The sequence below is a fragment of the Triticum dicoccoides genome, chromosome 6B (genome assembly GCF_002162155.2).
Source record: "Triticum dicoccoides isolate Atlit2015 ecotype Zavitan chromosome 6B, WEW_v2.0, whole genome shotgun sequence".
NCBI classification, from domain to species: Eukaryota; Viridiplantae; Streptophyta; class Magnoliopsida; order Poales; family Poaceae; genus Triticum; species Triticum dicoccoides.
In genome coordinates, this window is record NC_041391.1 from 658,533,069 (window position 1) to 658,551,271 (window position 18,203).

The window sequence follows — 18,203 nt, forward strand, 5'->3', positions numbered from 1 at the left end:
AAAAAAGTAAATTGGATTGAGAGTGAATACTGGATTAATAAAAGACAAAAAAAGCAAATGATGATAAGTATGCATTCTATATGCATAAGAGATTTGACATTCTTATTTTTAATAAAAATACATAGAAAAAATAATCTGTGCCGATGAAAGGTATAAAGCATACCGAAGAATGGAAAAAGAAAGGCAATGACAGCCGTCGACGCAACAAGGGCAGTCCTCAGTATAACGGAGCAGATTGTTTCATTCAAAAATCCTTCAGGGCGCAAGTCTTCTAAACTCCGAGCCAATGGGTTTAAAAATAAGGCAAATCTGTTTGTGGTTAAGGATGAAGCTGTTCTATACGGAGTTAGGTACGGTGAAAATAAACATAATCCTATAATCCTTGACTTTACAAAGTTTGATGATAGAAAGGTTGGTGGAGTGAGCCTTAGCTTAACTGGTTGGGGGCTGGATGTACAAACCCAACACCTAGGTTTAAATTCTTATTCTACCCCATTTTTAGAAAACAAGTCATCCAAGTCGTTCTCGTGGGCGGCTGGGCGAAACCCTAGCCACCGCCGCCCGCACCTCCTCCCCGCCTCCCCCTCCCCTCGCCGCCGCCGGAGGCCCCCTTCTCCCTTCTCCCCTGGCGTCGGCGGTGGCGGGGCCGCTTCTCCCTTCTCCCCTGGTGGCTACGATGCAGGATATGGCGAGCGGGCGGGGAGCGTGGCGCTCTCGCAGGGCGTTGCGGTCTCGGACGAACGGGCCATGGGTGTGGCGATGTGTCGACGCGGCAGCGACTGCATGGTGAAGGTGGCGGGACGGGTCGGCGTGTTGTGACAACGAGGCTGCTGGTGCTGGTTCCGTTGGATCTGGCGCCTCGAGTCACCGGCTGTGGGCAGCGAGGGGCGGTGTCCTCTGTCGTGGCGGCGATGGCGTCAGCGTGGTGGAGGTAGCGGTGTGGTGGTGGTCCTTCTGCTCTTGTCACATTTCGGCAACGATCTGCATGATCGATCCCCCTCGATCTGGACGTTGACGTGTTCCGGAACTACTGTCGGAGATCTTGCCCAAGGATATCTGGATCGGATAGTATCCGCTCGTGTGCGTCCATATCAGCCTATGTGGCTCCAGGAGGGTGTGATGTGAAGCTCTATTGTTTGTTGACACCATGAGTCATGTCGGCATCTCGATTTCCATGGCACAGACAGCGGCAGAGAAAGTCTTGATGGCTAAGATCGGAGGATCAGTAAGGCGGAGGGGGTCTTGAAGGCAATGGAGTCAGTCAGGTGTTTGAGAACTTTCAGTAACAAAAGTGTCAAGTGGGGGCGGCATCACATGAGGATTTCATTCTTGGTGGTGCTCCTCGGGTGCCGAGTTATGACTTTCATGATGAAATCTAAGGTCTAGCCTTTATTGGTTGTGCCTGACAATTGCCTTGTTGAAGGTATTATTTTGAGAGCTCAGTCTTTCTCGAGCGTGAAAACCTATGATCTTGGATCTATTGACGACGGTGCTTGTGCACTATTTCTTCTTGAAGGCGTCGCTTTTGGAGACCTTTTATGTTTTTCGGATGCTGTCTTTGGTGGTGGTTTTTTTGCTGCTGCTGCTGAGAGGAGTTGATCACCGTGGCGAGGTCCTTTCTTTCCCTTTCCTTTTGTTTCCTTTTCATGATGTGTGCAGGCCTGGCGCAGTGGTGAAGTCCTCCCCACTTGTGCCAAGAGGTCCTGGGTTCGAACCAGCCTCTCTGCATTGCACTTTGGAGGGGTAAGACTAGGTTCCTATAATCCCTCCCCAGACCCACCTTGTGTGGGAGCTTCTATGCACTGGGTCTGTCCTTGTTGGTGCAGAGCTTGGGTGTATTAATATCTTCGCAATATTAATATATTTTCCTTTTCAAAGAAAAATATATTCCAAAGGATACTTAGTGAAAGGGTTGATCACCTGAGACAACAAAAATGTTAATGATCAATATCACATAAAATGTTACAGTAGTAGTAATTAAATTAAGTCGAGCAAAATTGATACCGTGGTCCACATAGCAACTTTCGAGGCAAATGACTCTTTTGGAAGATTCAATGTTATTTGTGACAGTGTCTTGTCACCAAACATGAGATAGCCCATAATAGCAAATGAGCCATATATTACTGTGCAAATTGCGAAGCTGCACAATACAATTATGCATGCATTGAAGAATTTGACCATTACACTAACCCATGTAAGAAAGTTGTTCATGCATACCATATAAAAAGTGCCTTGGTGAATTTTGTGCGATCAGACATTGATTGGTAGATATTTGGAAACACTGAATGCCCAGAGTAGCAAAAACCATAAATACCGATAGCAAAGGGCATACCACTCCACCTCACTGCTTCCCCAGTCGGATGGAAACCTACACCTTCAGTGGTGCCGACTAGAGCAACAGATACAAAAACTACAAGAGTTGCAACAATACCGCCCGCTGCGCAAATAATCATATCATGTTAATAATACTAATGATGGTCGTAACAAAATTAATTATGCAGGCTAAGAGTAGTGCGACCTGAAAGGTATGATAGAACTCGAAGATCTCGCAGCCATACTGTGGGCAGGATTACAAGAGTAGTGAACACTCCAAAGAAATGTTTACTGTCAACATAAATCCCTAAGAAATTAAGATTAACGCCAGGAAAGATTGATGTCATACTATCACCTTCCAAAATAATGAATTCCACACAATAAGACTGCATCCAAAGAATAATACGCAGAGATAAATGTGTCTTTCCCAATAATCATACAGAGATAAGTTTGAAACAGTTCCATGATTTGCTCCATAATCAAGCAATTGGATGGCAAACTTTGGAAAATACAAGCCATGCGGAATTGAGCTACTTACATATAACTCGGTATACAAAATAATCTGCAAAAAGAGTAAACATCAATTAGTGGTGTTTTACGCTACCAGAGATAAACAATTTATGCATGAAAGTAAGATAAATTAAATAAGATACTTAGATGTGCATTTTCTCAGCCTAGAGATAGCTAGGACCTTTTTTCCGAGAATACTAGGGGGTACCGGGGTAGCTAAGACTGAAACTATGCAGAGGCCAGGGGGATTCCCCCCTCCTCGAAAAAAGTAGCTAAGACTGAGACTTCTGTCTTACAATTTTGATGTATTCATGTCATGTGAAAATTCTGAAGTGGGTGGCAACATTTTAAAAATAGGAATAAAGATCTAGAGCTTGAATCGAATCAGCAGGTGTTTATGTTAGCTTGTAAATTTCCAAATGTGGCAATGGTCTAGCAAGGAACATGTTTACGCCAGGTTGTGATTTTTCAGATACAGAAATGACACGGCAAGGATGAGGTTGTCAAACTAACGCCAAGCACAAAACAACATGACAAAAGGAGAGTTATGGGCACACCAGATGTGTCTGTATTGCTCCCACATGATACTTGTGCAAATAATTTATGTTTGTTTTTACCAACAAAGCGAATTATAATTAACTACCTAGAAAATGTACGCATTTTGACTAATCAAGACAGTATAGCATCGAAAACACAACCTTATAGCGAAGCACAGTAGTTTTTACGGTTATGTGCTATGCTGTTTTCCGGCTTTTGGTGGCACTCGGATGCTCATAACATTATCTAGAGTGTTATCTGATCCATCTTACTCTACAGAAATCAGGGCTTACAGATATGAACAGACGGCCAATTCTTCCAAAGGCAGCCTCCCCGATGTCTGGATAGTTTGTAATGCCATCTTTGCTCTCAAAGCAATGCTTGAGAAGAACTCCAGTATAACAACAAATAATTGCAACAAAAGACAGAAGTGCAAGACCAGACCATCCAGCTTCATGGATTGTAAACGGAGTGGAAAGAAGGCCAACACCAGCGAGCGCGTTAATACCTATAGAAAAGAAACATACGATAATCAAATATGTTCAACTTTAAGGAGGTTATTAATCTATCTTTGCTGTACCATTGAAGACTGTCTGCGTTACGCTGCACCCTCCGTTATGCTGAAACGAGAGGTCCTCGTCTCTAACTGAACCAGGAAGATGTCTCCGAAGGCTCTTGATAGATTCTAGTTTATCCGAGATAAAAGGCAACTTGAGGTCACCATCAATTGAGGACTTTCTAGTTGAAGAACCCAGGTAACCAAAGATGGGAGATGCAGCAATGGTGTAGGAGTCACTTGCTTCCCTGCAAAAATAAACACCACGTCGTGATCATTAGTCATTACCGTCTGTACATAAAAGGAAAACTTGTGGCATTCTTGCCAGCTATACTAGGAAATGCCAGCAAAGGCATCAACCAATTCATGGTTATCAATGTAGGAATGATACCCATTGACAGAAAAAAATCCCGGGAAGTGTCATATTAGTGCTAGTGCTAGGTGTCAACAGAGGTACTCCGACCCACCGACTCCAGTGAATCCTTTGGCTGCCTCGCTCCTCACCCGCCGACACCTCCGTCGCCAACTCATGTGGGCGCTGCCGCCGTCACTTCCCCTTCCGGTCTGGTCTCCTCCCCGCGCCGTCTCTGTATTCTCTTTTTCGTGCTTGCGAACAACAAGTTTCGGGGAATGCTAAAAATATGATGGCAAATTTGATGTTTTTTTGTACCAATTTATATTGACATGACGATGGTAAATTTAGTTTGCAAGCACGTTAATTTTTGGCAAGAAAATAAACAAAGACATATTTGTCATGCTCGTCAACTAAATTTTTCATCCTCAACAAACATAATTTCTCATAAAATTGTTTAAGTTGCAATGCCTAAAAATCTGACGTTGCTGGATATTCGGGTCTTTTTGTGTAGAGAATGAAGATAAAGCTTGCCATATGGTTTGTGCCTCGTAGGCCGCCCCGCGCGCATGGATTTTGTTCTCTGCATGGGCCTGACATGGCACACGAATTAAACGGCTGGACTGCCCCCGCCATGAAGCAAGATCACTCCTTAAAGGCCGGGCACGGCCCTTCTATTTGCGGGTCAGCACGGTAGGATGACCCATACAACACCATTTTTTGGTTTTCCTATTTCTTTTAGATTTTCTGTATTTTCTTATATTTTTTTATTTTTAATATATTTTCTTAGCTTTGTAGACCGGAACAAAGCAGGAGGCCAAAAACAACGCGGGCCGGCCCACAACGTGGTGTCGGGCCGATTCTCAAGGCCAGCCCTTTGCGCTGGCACGACATGACCCTTTTTTGCCTGCACATGTGGCCGCATTTGGATGGAAGGGAGGGAGCGAATTCAGGTGTAAATGGAGCGGCAAAGCCTCAAATTTGCGGGAGGGTGCAAGACGTGCATCCGTGAATTCTTAGAATAGCCAAAAGATCGGGAATACCAAAGGACGCAAAGTTTCTGCTCCCGAGCTCAAATGAGCTATGGTGAACAGTAGAATCGAAAAAATTCAAAAAAATCTATTTCTTTTGTAAGAAACATTGACAAAAGTTCTAAGTGCTTGCGAAAATTCGTCAGGAAATAACATCCCTGTAAGGCGTAAAAAAAAGATGCTCCAAAATGCTTTTAGAAGTAGCATTTTCAGAGTATCCATTTTTGTTTTGCCACACCTTCTAGGAAGGTGATTTCATAACGAAATTTTTGCTAGGGCTTAGAACTTTTGTCAATGTTTCTCCCAATTTTTTTTGGATTTTTTTTGATTTTACTGTTCACCGAGCCCATTTGAGCTCAGGGCCAGAAACCAAACCCATATTCTGCCGTCTAAGAGCATCGCCAACAGCCTTCCAAAGTGTAACATTCCAAATTTTCAACTTGGAATGTTTTAAAATTATTAACTAAGCATCTATGCATGTTGTTTGAAATTTGAGTGGCATTTGAATTTCAGAGGCATTTGAGTTTTTTTTTTTAATTTGAATTCGAATTGGCAATTGGAATTTATTTCAATAATACCTGACAAATACTTGAGCAAAAGTATGAGAGGAGGAAACATGACACTCCAAAAAAAATTTCAGAAGAAAATATTGCCAAAAGGTTTGAATTCAAATTTGAATTTTATTTGGAATTTTCAGAAAATGTTTTTTAGTTTCTGTTTTGCATCTGGAAAAAATCCACGTTGTAGGAATAATTCTTCTGAGTTTATTAATATATATATATATATAGTATATGTTTTTCTTTATTTAGTTTTTCTCTCTGCCTTATTTCAAAAAGAAGGAAAACCCCCCGAGCTGGCCAGGCCAACGGCCCAGCCAACGCCGAGCCGCCAGCCCCGCGCGCAGCGCCCGCACCCGAATCCCCCTCGCACCGGTCGCCCGTTCGCTCTTCTCTCTCTCTCCCTCTCTGATCCGCTGACCCCACGCCTTCTCTTCCCCTGGCGCACGCAATGCCACGCCAGAGCACGACTGGAGCCGCCCGTCGCCGCGATCTTCTCGGGTTCGCGATCCCGCGTCACCCCCTCACCCAAGTCCATGCCCTATATAAACCCCTTCGCCTCCTCTCCCGACCCCCCCTAAAATCCTAGCCTAAACCCCACCACAGACCACGCCCTCGCAAAACGCATCTCACCGCCGCCGCCTCGGTTCGCCGTCGCTTCCAACGCCGGTGAGCAACCCCCTGCCCTCCCAACACCTTCAACCGAACCGCCACCTCCTTTCGCACCGCCTTGACATCATCCCTTCTCCTAGGAAACGCCGGAGTCGCCGCCTTGAGCATCACCCGCCGCTCACCGGAGCTACAGAGCGCCCGACGCTCCACCACCTCGTCCCGCTCTCCTCCGACGCCCCCGAGCTCCACCAGCTCCACCCCCGACCTCGCCTCACTCCTCCGCAGCCGCCCGACATGTCCTCTGCCTTTCCCGACCGCCGGAGCGACGCCGCCGACCACGCCCGAGCCACCGCCGTCGTCTCCGTCCATCGCCGCCGTTTGCTGTAAGCCCGAGCTCCTCTCTACCGTTAGATCTCGAACCAACGCCCCAGATTAGAACCCTGAAGGGATACGGTTTTTTATATGGCGTTTTTTTACAGTTTAGTTAGTGGTTCGGTTGAACCGACCGTTTACCTTTTCTATTTACCCGCGAGTGCATTTTAGTTAGTTTTCGCCTGAGCGATAGATAGGCCCAGTCGCGCCTGTTTTTTTGTTTCTGTTTTAGTTTCTGTTTTTAGCAGAAAATAGTTCTGTTTTTGTAAAAGCTCTAACTATTAGGATATTTATTGTTTTTAGTTGATTATTTTTTTTGTTAGTTTAAAAATTTACTGTAGTTTCTGTAGAAAATAGGTTTGTCCATGTTTAAGTTTATAAAGAATAATTTATATTAGTTTTAGTCAGATTAGTTTTTCTGCCATAAATTGAGTTAGGATTATTCTATTTTAGTGATTTTTTTACCGCTTAGTTTTGACCTTGCCTAGCAGTAGAAACTTGCTGGGGTATTTTAGATTGTATTAAAATTAGTTTTACTCGAAATCAAGCTTTTCTAGTTTTATTTAGCTTGCTACTGTTTCCTGCTGTTCTAGTTATTATAAAATTTTATTTTACCTCTGTTATAATTATTTTAGATTAATTTCTGTAGTTACAGAGGGTGAAATTTTATTTATAGTTAAATAATAATAAAATTATTCTAGTTTTGTTTTAGGCATAATAGGAGTTCTATAATAGCTTTTGATGTGATTCTTTTTGCACCTAGTTTATATGATGTTTTCCTTTCTGTTAGTTAGCAAAACCCTTGTTTAGTGTTTAGGTTCTGTTAGGAAAAGTTTTAGTAGGATAAAACTGTTTCCTAGTTGTTTGCTTGAAGTGATGAAAACCTTGATTTGTTTTTCTTCGAGTTTTCTTTGGTATTGGTTTGAGTGCTTTGGGTCATTTACATTAACTTGTTGTTATGTTCTATAGTGGTATACTTATTTGTGCTGTTGTTTGACTCGATAGAATTCCCGGAGTGCGAGACCTGCTATTATGAGTTGCTAGCTTTCGAAGACCGTCAACCAGGCAAGTCATTTGATCATGTTTTACAATACCTATGATTTTGTTGCATTAGAATTATTCCTCCCCACCATGCATGAAGTAGGAGAATTTTAAGTTATGTTCTTGAGTCATATCATGAGGTAAGATGAACCCATTTCCCTTGTTACCAATGCCCGGGACGATGTAGTTGATTGTTATGTTTTACAATACTTTTTCCGCCGCTGCAAGTTCATGTTCTACAAGATCCCATCTGGAGGCCTTTTCCGGCACCTTGCCAGAGGGGGAATCGATCACGGAGGGCTTCTACACCAACCTTGCTTCCCTTCTGATGATGTGTGAGTAGTTTGCCACAGACCTATGGGTCCACAACTAATAGCTAGATGGCTTCTTCTCTGTCTTTGATATGCAATGCAATGTCCTCCTCGATGTTGTTGGAGTTTTATTTGATGTAATCTTCTTTTGCGGTGTATCTGTTGGGATCCGATGAATTGTGGGTTTATGATCACATTATTCTGAATATTAATAGAGTCTTCTCTGAATTCTTTTATGCATATTATTATAGCTTTGTATTTCTCTCTGATCTATCTCTTTGGTTTGGCCAACTAGGTTGATTTATCTTGAAATGGAAGAGGTGTTTTGTAATGGGTTCAATCTGGCGGTGCTCTATATCCCAGTGATAGAAGGGGACAAGAAACATATTTGTATTGTTGCTATTAAGGGAAAAATGGCAGTGTTTATTCATATTGATTGGATTTACTTTGTCTACATCATGTCATCTTGCTTAAGGCGTTATCTGTTTTTTATGAACTTAATACTTTAGATGCATGCTGGATAGTGGTTGATGGGTTGAGTAATAGTAGTAGATGTAGGCAAGAGTTGGTCTACTTGTTCTGGATGTGATGCCTATATACATGATCATTGCCTTGAATATTGTCATAAGCCTTTAGTGAAAATTATGGCCCCCGGGTCTACTTTTATTATATATAAAATCCAAATATCACTAGCATCTTTGTGAACATCAAATATAGTTAGCATAGGAGTACATATTAATACTCACAAAAAACGAGACAACGCAATCTTGCAAAAGCAGAAGAACTTTGTAAGAGAAATCAATTGTTGAGAAATTGAAAATCAGCTAAGTGACTCTTGGCAAAATATATCTAGGTCACGTTGCTTAGCTATGTTGGAAATATGCCCTAGAGGCAATAATAAAAGTATTATTATATTTCATTGTTCATGATAATTGTCTTTTATTCATGCTATAACTGTATTATCCGGAAATCGTAATACACGTGTGAATACATAGACCTCAATATGTCCCTAGTGAGCCTCTAGTTGACTAGCTCGTTGTGATCAACAGATAGTCATGATTTCCTGGCTATGGACATTGGATGTCGTTGATAACGGGATCACATCATTAGGAGAATGATGTGATGGACAAGACCCAATCCTAAGCATAGCACAAAGGTCGTTTAGTTCATTTGCTAGAGCTTTGCCAATGTCAAGTATCTCTTCCTTAGACCATGAGATCGTGTAACTCCCGGATATCGTAGGAGTGCCTTGGGTGTATCAAACGTCACAACGTAACTGGGTGACTATAAAGGTGCATTACAGGCATCTCCGAAAGTAGCTGTTGGGTTGACACGGATCGAGACTGGGATTTGTCACTCCGTATGACGGAGAGGTATCTCTGGGCCCACTCGGTAATGCATCATCATAATGAGCTCAAGGTGACCAAAGTGTTGGCCAGGAGATCATGCATTACGGTACGAGTAAAGTGACTTGCCGGTAACGAGACTGAACAAGGTATTGGGATACCGACGATCGAGTCTCGGGCAAGTAACGTACCGATTGACAAAGGGAATTGTATACAGGGTTTGATCGAATCCTCGACATCGTGGTTCATCCGATGACAACATCGAGAAGCATGTGGGAGCCTACATGGGTATCCAGATCCCGCTGTTGGTTATTGACCGGAGAACGTCTCGGTCATGTCTACATGTCTCCCGAACCCGTAGGGTCTACACACTTAAGGTTCGATGACGCTAGGGTTATAAAGGAAGTTTGTATGTGGTTACCGAATGTTGTTCGGAGTCCCGGATGAGATCCCAGACATCACGAGGAGTTCCGGAATGGTCCGGAGGTAAAGATTTATATATGGGAAGTCCTATTTTGGCCACCGGAAAATGTTCGGAATTTTTCGGTATTGTACCGGGAAGGTTCTAGAAGGTTCCGGAGTGGGGCCCACCTGCATGGGGGGACCCACATGAACGTGAGTAGTGGGGGAAAGGCCCCACACCCCTGGTCAAGGCGCACCAAGATCCCCCCTTAGAAGGAATAAGATCATATCCCGAAGGGATAAGATCAAGATCCCTAAAAAGGGGGGATAACAATCGGTGGGGAAGGAAATGATGGGATTTCTTTCCTCCCACCTTGGCCAACGCCCCAATGGACTTGGAGGGCAAGAAACCAGCCCCTCCACCCCTATATATAGTGGGGAGGCGCATGGGAGCTTAACACAAGCCAAGGTGCAGCCCCTCCCCTCCCCAACACCTCTCCTCCTCCGTATATGCTTGGCGAAGCCCTGTCGGAGTACTGCTGCACCAACTACACCACGCCGTCGTGCTGCCGTTGGAGCAATCTTCCTCAACCTCTCCTTCCCCCTTGCTGGATCAAGAAGGAGGAGACGTCTCCCGTCCCGTACGTGTGTTGAACGCGGAGGTGCTGTCCGTTCAGCACTTGGACATCGGTGATCCGAATCACGTTCGAGTACGACTCCATCATCACCATCCCCTTGGCTAGCTTCCGCTCGTGATCTACAAGTGGTATGTAGATGCAAACTCTCTCCCTTGACTCGTTGCTTAGATGAACTCATAGATGGATCTTGGTGAAACCGTAGGAAAATTTTTAATTTTCTGCAACATTCCCCAACAGTGGTATCAGAGCTAGGTCTATGCGTAGTTCTCTTTGCACGAGTAGAACACAATTTTGTTGTGGGCGTGGATTTTGTCATCTTACTTGCCTCTACTAGTCTTTTCTTGCTTCGGCGGTATTGTGGGATGAAGCGGCCCGGACCAACCTTACACGTACGCTTACGTGAGACCGGTTCCACCGACTGACATGCACTAGTTGCATAAGGTGGCTGGCGGGTGTCTGTCTCTCCCACTTTAGTTGGAGCGGATTCGATGAAAAGGGCCCTTATGAAGGGTAAATAGAAGTTGACAAAATCACGTTGTGGTTATTCGTAGGTAAGAAAACGTTCTTGCTAGAACCCAATTGCAGCCACGTAAAAGATGCAACAACAATTAGAGGACGTCTAACTTGTTTTTGCAGCGATTGATCATGTGATGTGATATGGCCAGAAGTTGTGATGAATGATGAATTGTGATGTATGAGATCATGTTCTTTGTAATAGGATTCACGACTTGCATGTCGATGAGTATGACACCCGGCAGGAGCCATAGGAGTTGTCTTTATTTTTTGTATGACCTGCATGTCATTGAAGAACACCATGTAACTCACTTTACTTTATTGCTAAACGCGTTAGCCATAGAAGTAGAAGTAGTCGTTGGCGTGACAACTTCATGAAGACACGATGATGGAGATCATGATGATGGAGATCATGGTGTCAAGCCGGTGACAAGATGATCATGGAGCCCCGAAGATGAAGATCAATGGAGCTATATGATATTGGCCATATCATGTCACAACTATATAATTGCATGTGATGTTTATTATGTTTATGCATCTTGTTTACTTAGGACGACGGTAGTAAATAAGATGATCCCTTACAAAAATTTCAAGAAGTGTTCTCCCCTAACTGTGCACCGTTGCTACAGTTCGTCGCTTCTAAGCACCACGTGATGATCGGGTGTGATGGATTCTTACGTTCACATACAATGGGTGTAAGACAGTTTTACACAGCGAAAACACTTAGGGTTAACTTGACGAGCCTAGCATGTGCAGACATGGCCTCGGAACACGGAGACCGAAAGGTCGAACACGAGTCGTATGGAAGATATGATCAACATGAGAATGTTCACCGACGATGACTAGTCCGTCTCACGTGATGATCGGACACGGCCTAGTCGACTCGGATCGTGTAACACTTAGATGACTAAAGGGATGTCTAATCTGAGTGGGAGTTCATAATTTGATTAGAACTTAATTATCATGAACTTAGTCTAAAACCTTTGCAAATATGTCTTGTAGATCAAATGGCCAACGCTCATGTCAACATGAACTTCAACGCGTTCCTAGAGAAAACCAAGCTGAAAGATGATGGCAGCAACTATACGGACTGGGTCCGGAACCTGAGGATCATCCTCATAGCTGCCAGGAAACAATATGTCCTAGAAGGACCGCTAGGTGACGCTCCCGTCCCAGAGAACCAAGACATTATGAATGCTTGGCAAACTCGCGCTGATGATTACTCCCTCGTTCAGTGCGGCATGCTTTACAGCTTAGAACCGGGGCTCCAAAAGCGTTTTTGAGCATCACGGAGCATATGAGATGTTCGAAGAGCTGAAACTAGTTTTCCAAGCTCATGCCCGGGTCGAGAGATATGATGTCTCCGACAAGTTCTACAGTTGTAAGATGGAGGAAAACAGTTCTGTCAGTGAGCACATCCTCAAGATGTCTGGGTTGCACAACCGTATGACCCAGCTGAACATTAACCTCCCAGATGAGGCGGTCATTGACAGAATCCTCGAGTCGCTCCCACCAAGCTACAAGAGCTTTGTGATGAACTACAACATGCAGGGGATGGAAAAGACCATTCCTGAAGTGTTCTCGATGCTGAAGTCAGCAGAGGCTGAAATCAAGAAAGAACATCAAGTGTTGATGGTCAATAAGACCACTAAGTTCAAGAAGGGCAAGGGTAAGAAGAACTTCAAGAAGGACGGCAAGGAGGTTGCCGCGCCTGGTAAGCCAGTTACCGGGAAGAAGTCAAAGAATGGACCTAAGCCTGAGACTGAGTGCTTTTATTGCAAGGGGAAGGGTCACTGGAAGCGGAACTGCCCCAAATACTTAGCAGATAAGAAGGCCGGCAAAACCAAAGGTATATTTGATATACATGTAATTGATGTGTACCTTACCAGTACTCGTAGTAACTCCTGGGTATTTGATACCGGTGCCGTTGCTCATATTTGTAACTCACAGCAGGAGCTGCGGAATAAACGGAGACTGGCGAAGGACGAGGTGACGATGCGCGTCGGGAATGGTTCCAGAGTCGATGTGATCGCCGTCGGCACGCTGCCTCTACATTTACCTACAGGATTAGTTTTGAACCTTAATAATTGTTATTTAGTGCCAAGTTTGAGCATGCACATTGTATCTGGATCTTGTTTAATACGAGATGGCTACTCATTTAAGTCTAAGAATAATGGTTGTTCGATTTATATGAGAGATATGTTTTATGGTCATGCTCCGATGGTCAATGGTTTATTCTTAATGAATCTCGAGCGTAATATTACACATGTTCATAGTGTAGATGCCAAAAGATGTAAAGTTGATAACGATAGTCCCACATACTTGTGGCACTGCCGCCTTGGTCACATTAGTGTCAAGCGCATGAAGAAGCTCCATGCCGATGGACTTTTAGAGTCTCTTGATTATGAATCGTTTGACACGTGCGAACCATGCCTCATGGGCAAGATGACCAAGACTCCGTTCTCCGGAACAATGGAGCGAGCAACCAACTTATTGGAAATCATACATACCGATGTGTGCGGTCCAATGAGCGTTGAGGCTCGCGGAGGATATCGTTATGTTCTCACTCTCACTGATGACTTAAGTAGATATGGGTATGTCTACTTAATGAAACACAAGTCTGAGACCTTTGAAAAGTTCAAGGAATTTCAGAATGAGGTGGAGAATCAACGTGACCAAAAGATAAAGTGCCTACGATCAGATCGTGGAGGAGAATATTTAAGTCACGAATTTGGCACACACTTAAGGAAATGTGGAATCGTTTCACAACTCACGCCGCCTGGAACACCTCAGCGAAACGGTGTGTCCGAACGTCGTAATCGCACTCTATTGGATATGGTGCGGTCTATGATGTCTCTTACTGATTTACCGCTATCATTTTGGGGATACGCTCTAGAGACAGCTACATTCACTTTAAATAGGGCACCGTCTAAATCCATTGAGACGACACCGTATGAATTATGGTTTGGGAAGAAACCTAAGCTGTCGTTTCTAAAAGTTTGGGGATGCGATGCTTATGTCAAGAAACTTCAACCTGAAAAGCTCGAACCCAAGTCGGAAAAATGTGTCTTCATAGGATACCCTAAGGAAACTGTCGGGTATACCTTCTACTTAAGATCCGAGGGCAAAATCTTTGTTGCCAAGAACGGATGCTTTCTGGAAAAAGAGTTTCTCTCGAAAGAAGTAAGTGGGAGGAAAGTAGAACTCGATGAAGTACTACCTCTCGAACGGGAAAGTGGTGCAGCTCAGGAAAATGTTCCTGTGATGCCCACACCAACTGAAGAGGAAACCAATGATGATGATCAAGGTACTTCGGATCAAGTTGCTAATGAACTTCGTAGGTCCACAAGGACACGTTCCGCAACAGAGTGGTATGGCAACCCCGTCCTGGAAATCATGTTGTTAGACAACGGTGAACCTTCAAACTATGAAGAAGCAATGGCGGGCCCAAATTCCAACAAATGGCTTGAAGCCATGAAATCCGAGATAGAATCCATGTATGAAAACAAAGTATGGACTTTGACAGACTTGCCCGATGATCGGCGAGCGATAGAAAATAAATGGATCTTTAAGAAGAAGACAGACGCGGATGGTAATGTCACCATCTATAAAGCTCGACTTGTCGCTAAGGGTTATCGATAGGTTCAAGGGATTGACTACGATGAGACATTCTCTCCTGTAGCGAAGCTAAAGTCCATCCGAATCATGTTAGCAATTGCCGCATACTATGATTATGAGATATGGCAGATGGACGTCAAAACAGCATTCCTTAACGGGCATCTTAAGGAAGAACTGTATATGATGCAGCCGGAAGGTTTTGTCGATCCTAAGAACGCTAACAAAGTATGCAAGCTCCAGCGATCCATTTATGGGCTGGTGCAAGCATCTCGGAGTTGGAATATTCGCTTTGATGAGATGATCAAAGCGTTTGGGTTTATGCAGACTTATGGAGAAGCCTGCGTTTACAAGAAAGTGAGTGGGAGCTCTGTAGCATTTCTCATATTATATGTAGATGACATACTCTTGATGGGAAATAATATAGAATTTCTGGACAACATTAAGGCCTACTTGAATAAGTGTTTTTCAATGAAGGACCTTGGAGAAGCTGCTTACATATTAGGCATCAAGATCTATAGAGATAGATCGAGACGCCTCATAGGTCTTTCACAAAGCACATACCTTGATAAGATTTTGAAGAGGTTCAAAATGGATCAGTCCAAGAAGGGGTTCTTGCCTATGTTACAAGGTGTGAGATTGAGCTCGGCTCAGTCACCGACCACGGCAAAAGATAAAGAAGAGATGAGTGTCATCCCCTATGCTTCAGCCATAGGATCTATTATGTATGCCATGCTGTGTACCAGACCTGATGTAAACCTTGCCGTGAGTTTGGTAGCTAGATACCAAAGTAATCCCAGCAAGGAACACTGGACAGCAGTCAAGAATATCCTGAAGTACCTGAAAAGGACAAAGGACATGTTTCTCATTTATGGAGGAGACGAAGAGCTTGTCGTAAAGGGTTACGTCGACGCTAGCTTCGACTCAGATCCGGATGACTCTAAGTCACAAACCGGATATGTGTATATGTTGAATGGTGGAGCAGTAAGCTGGTGCAGCTGCAAGCAGAGCGTCGTGGCGGGATCTACGTGTGAAGCGGAGTACATGGCAGCCTCGGAGGCAGCGCATGAAGCGATTTGGGTGAAGGAGTTCATCACCGACCTAGGAGTCATACCCAATGCGTCAGGGCCAATCAAACTCTTCTGTGACAACACTGGAGCTATTGCCCTTGCCAAGGAGCCCAGGTTTCACAAGAAGACCAGGCACATCAAGCGTCGTTTCAACTCCATCCGTGAAAATGTTCAAGATGGAGACATAGAAATTTGCAAAGTACATACGGATCTGAATGTCGCAGATCCGTTGACTAAACCTCTCTCGCGAGCTAAACATGATCAACACCAGAACTCTATGGGTGTTCGATTCATCACAATGTAACTAGATTGGTGACTCTAGTGCAAGTGGGAGACTGTTGGAAATATGCCCTAGAGGCAATAATAAAAGTATTATTATATTTCATTGTTCATGATAATTGTCTTTTATTCATGCTATAACTGTATTATCCGGAAATCGTAATACACGTGTTAATACATAGACCTCAATATGTCCCTAGTGAGCCTCTAGTTGACTAGCTCGTTGTGATCAACAGATAGTCATGATTTCCTGGCTATGGACATTGGATGTCGTTGATAACGGGATCACATCATTAGGAGAATGATGTGATGGACAAGACCCAATCCTAAGCATAGCACAAAGGTCGTTTAGTTCGTTTGCTAGAGCTTTGCCAATGTCAAGTATCTCTTCCTTAGACCATGAGATCGTGTAACTCCCGGATACCGTAGGAGTGCCTTGGGTGTATCAAACGTCACAACGTAACTGGGTGACTATAAAGGTGCATTACAGGTATCTCCGAAAGTAGCTGTTGGGTTGACACGGATCGAGACTGGGATTTGTCACTCCGTATGACGGAGAGGTATCTCTGGGCCCACTCGGTAATGCATCATCATAATGAGCTCAAGGTGACCAAAGTGTTGGCCACGAGATCATGCATTACGATACAAGTAAAGTGACTTGCCGGTAACGAGACTGAACAAGGTATTGGGATACCGACGATCGAGTCTCGGGCAAGTAACGTACCGATTGACGAGGAATTGTATACAGGGTTTGATCGAATCCTCGACATCGTGGTTCATCCGATGACAACATCGAGAAGCATGTGGGAGCCAACATGGGTATCCAGATCCCGCTGTTGGTTATTGACCGAAGAACATCTCGGTCATGTCTACATGTCTCCCGAACCCGTAGGGTCTACACACTTAAGGTTCGATGACGCTAGGGTTATAAAGGAAGTTTGTATGTGGTTACCGAATGTTGTTCGGAGTCCCAGATGAGATCCTAGAGGTCACGAGGAGTTCCGAAATGGTCCGGAGGTAAAGATTTATATATGGGAAGTCCTATTTTGGCCACCGGAAAATGTTCGGGATTTTTCGGTATTGTACCGGGAAGGTTCTAGAAGGTTCCGGAGTGGGGCCCACCTGCATGGGGGGACCCACATGAACGTGAGTAGTGGGGGAAAGGCCCCACACCCCTGGTCAAGGCGCACCAAGATCCCCCCTTAGAAGGAATAAGATCATATCCCGAAGGGATAAGATCAAGATCCCTAAAAAGGGGGGATAACAATCGGTGGGGAAGGAAATGATGGGATTTCTTTCCTCCCACCTTGGCCAACGCCCCAATGGACTTAGAGGGCAAGAAACCAGCCCCTCCACCCCTATATATATTGGGGAGGCGCATGGGAGCTTAACACAAGCCAAGGCGCAGCCCCTCCCCTCCCCAACACCTCTCCTCCTCCGTATATGCTTGGCGAAGCCCTGTCGGAGTACTGCTGCACCAACTACACCACGCCGTCGTGCTGCCGTTGGAGCAATCTTCCTCAACCTCTCCTTCCCCCTTGCTGGATCAAGAAGGAGGAGACGTCTCCCGTCCCGTACGTGTGTTGAACGCGGAGGTGCTGTCCGTTCAGCACTTGGACATCGGTGATCCGAATCACGTTCGAGTACGACTCCATCATCACCATCCCCTTGGCTAGCTTCCGCTCGTGATCTACAAGTGGTATGTAGATGCAAACTCTCTCCCTTGACTCGTTGCTTAGATGAACTCATAGATGGATCTTGGTGAAACCGTAGGAAAAATTTTAATTTTCTGCAACGTTCCCCAACAAGCTAAAGAACTATGTTATCATGAAGAAGTACCATTGGTCTTCTTTATTTCAAACCATAAAATCCTGAATTAGCTCATTCAAAAATCCAGGAAAGAATATTTACCATTATTTTATTTTATGTTTTCTTTTATCTATCTATCACTACAAGATTTAATCCTTGCAAATAACCGCCAAGGGGATTGACAACCCCCTTGATCGCATTGGGTGCAAGTATTTGCTCTTTTGTGTAGGTGCTGTTAGCGAGGTTGCACGTGGTTCTCCTATTGGATTGATAACCTTGGTTCTTAACTGAGGGAAATACTTATCTCCATTGTACTGCATCATCCTCTCCTCTTCGAGG

General features: G+C 44.3%; 1 protein-coding gene across 2 annotated transcripts in view; it reads right to left on the reverse strand.

Moving 5' to 3' along the window:
- LOC119325899 (amino acid transporter AVT1A-like) overlaps positions 1 to 18,203 on the reverse strand; it is a 32,686-nt gene that overhangs the window by 1,846 nt on the left and 12,637 nt on the right. For both annotated transcript variants that reach the window (XM_037599621.1, XM_037599622.1), the window contains exons 2-9: positions 3,941 to 4,164; positions 3,654 to 3,868; positions 2,852 to 2,875; positions 2,519 to 2,699; positions 2,218 to 2,437; positions 2,005 to 2,140; positions 1,901 to 1,920; positions 164 to 309 (exon numbers count right to left, since the gene is read on the reverse strand). In XM_037599621.1, the coding sequence (XP_037455518.1) occupies positions 164 to 309; positions 1,901 to 1,920; positions 2,005 to 2,140; positions 2,218 to 2,437; positions 2,519 to 2,699; positions 2,852 to 2,875; positions 3,654 to 3,868; positions 3,941 to 4,164 (1,166 nt within the window). The remainder of the gene's footprint in view (positions 1 to 163; positions 310 to 1,900; positions 1,921 to 2,004; positions 2,141 to 2,217; positions 2,438 to 2,518; positions 2,700 to 2,851; positions 2,876 to 3,653; positions 3,869 to 3,940; positions 4,165 to 18,203) is intronic.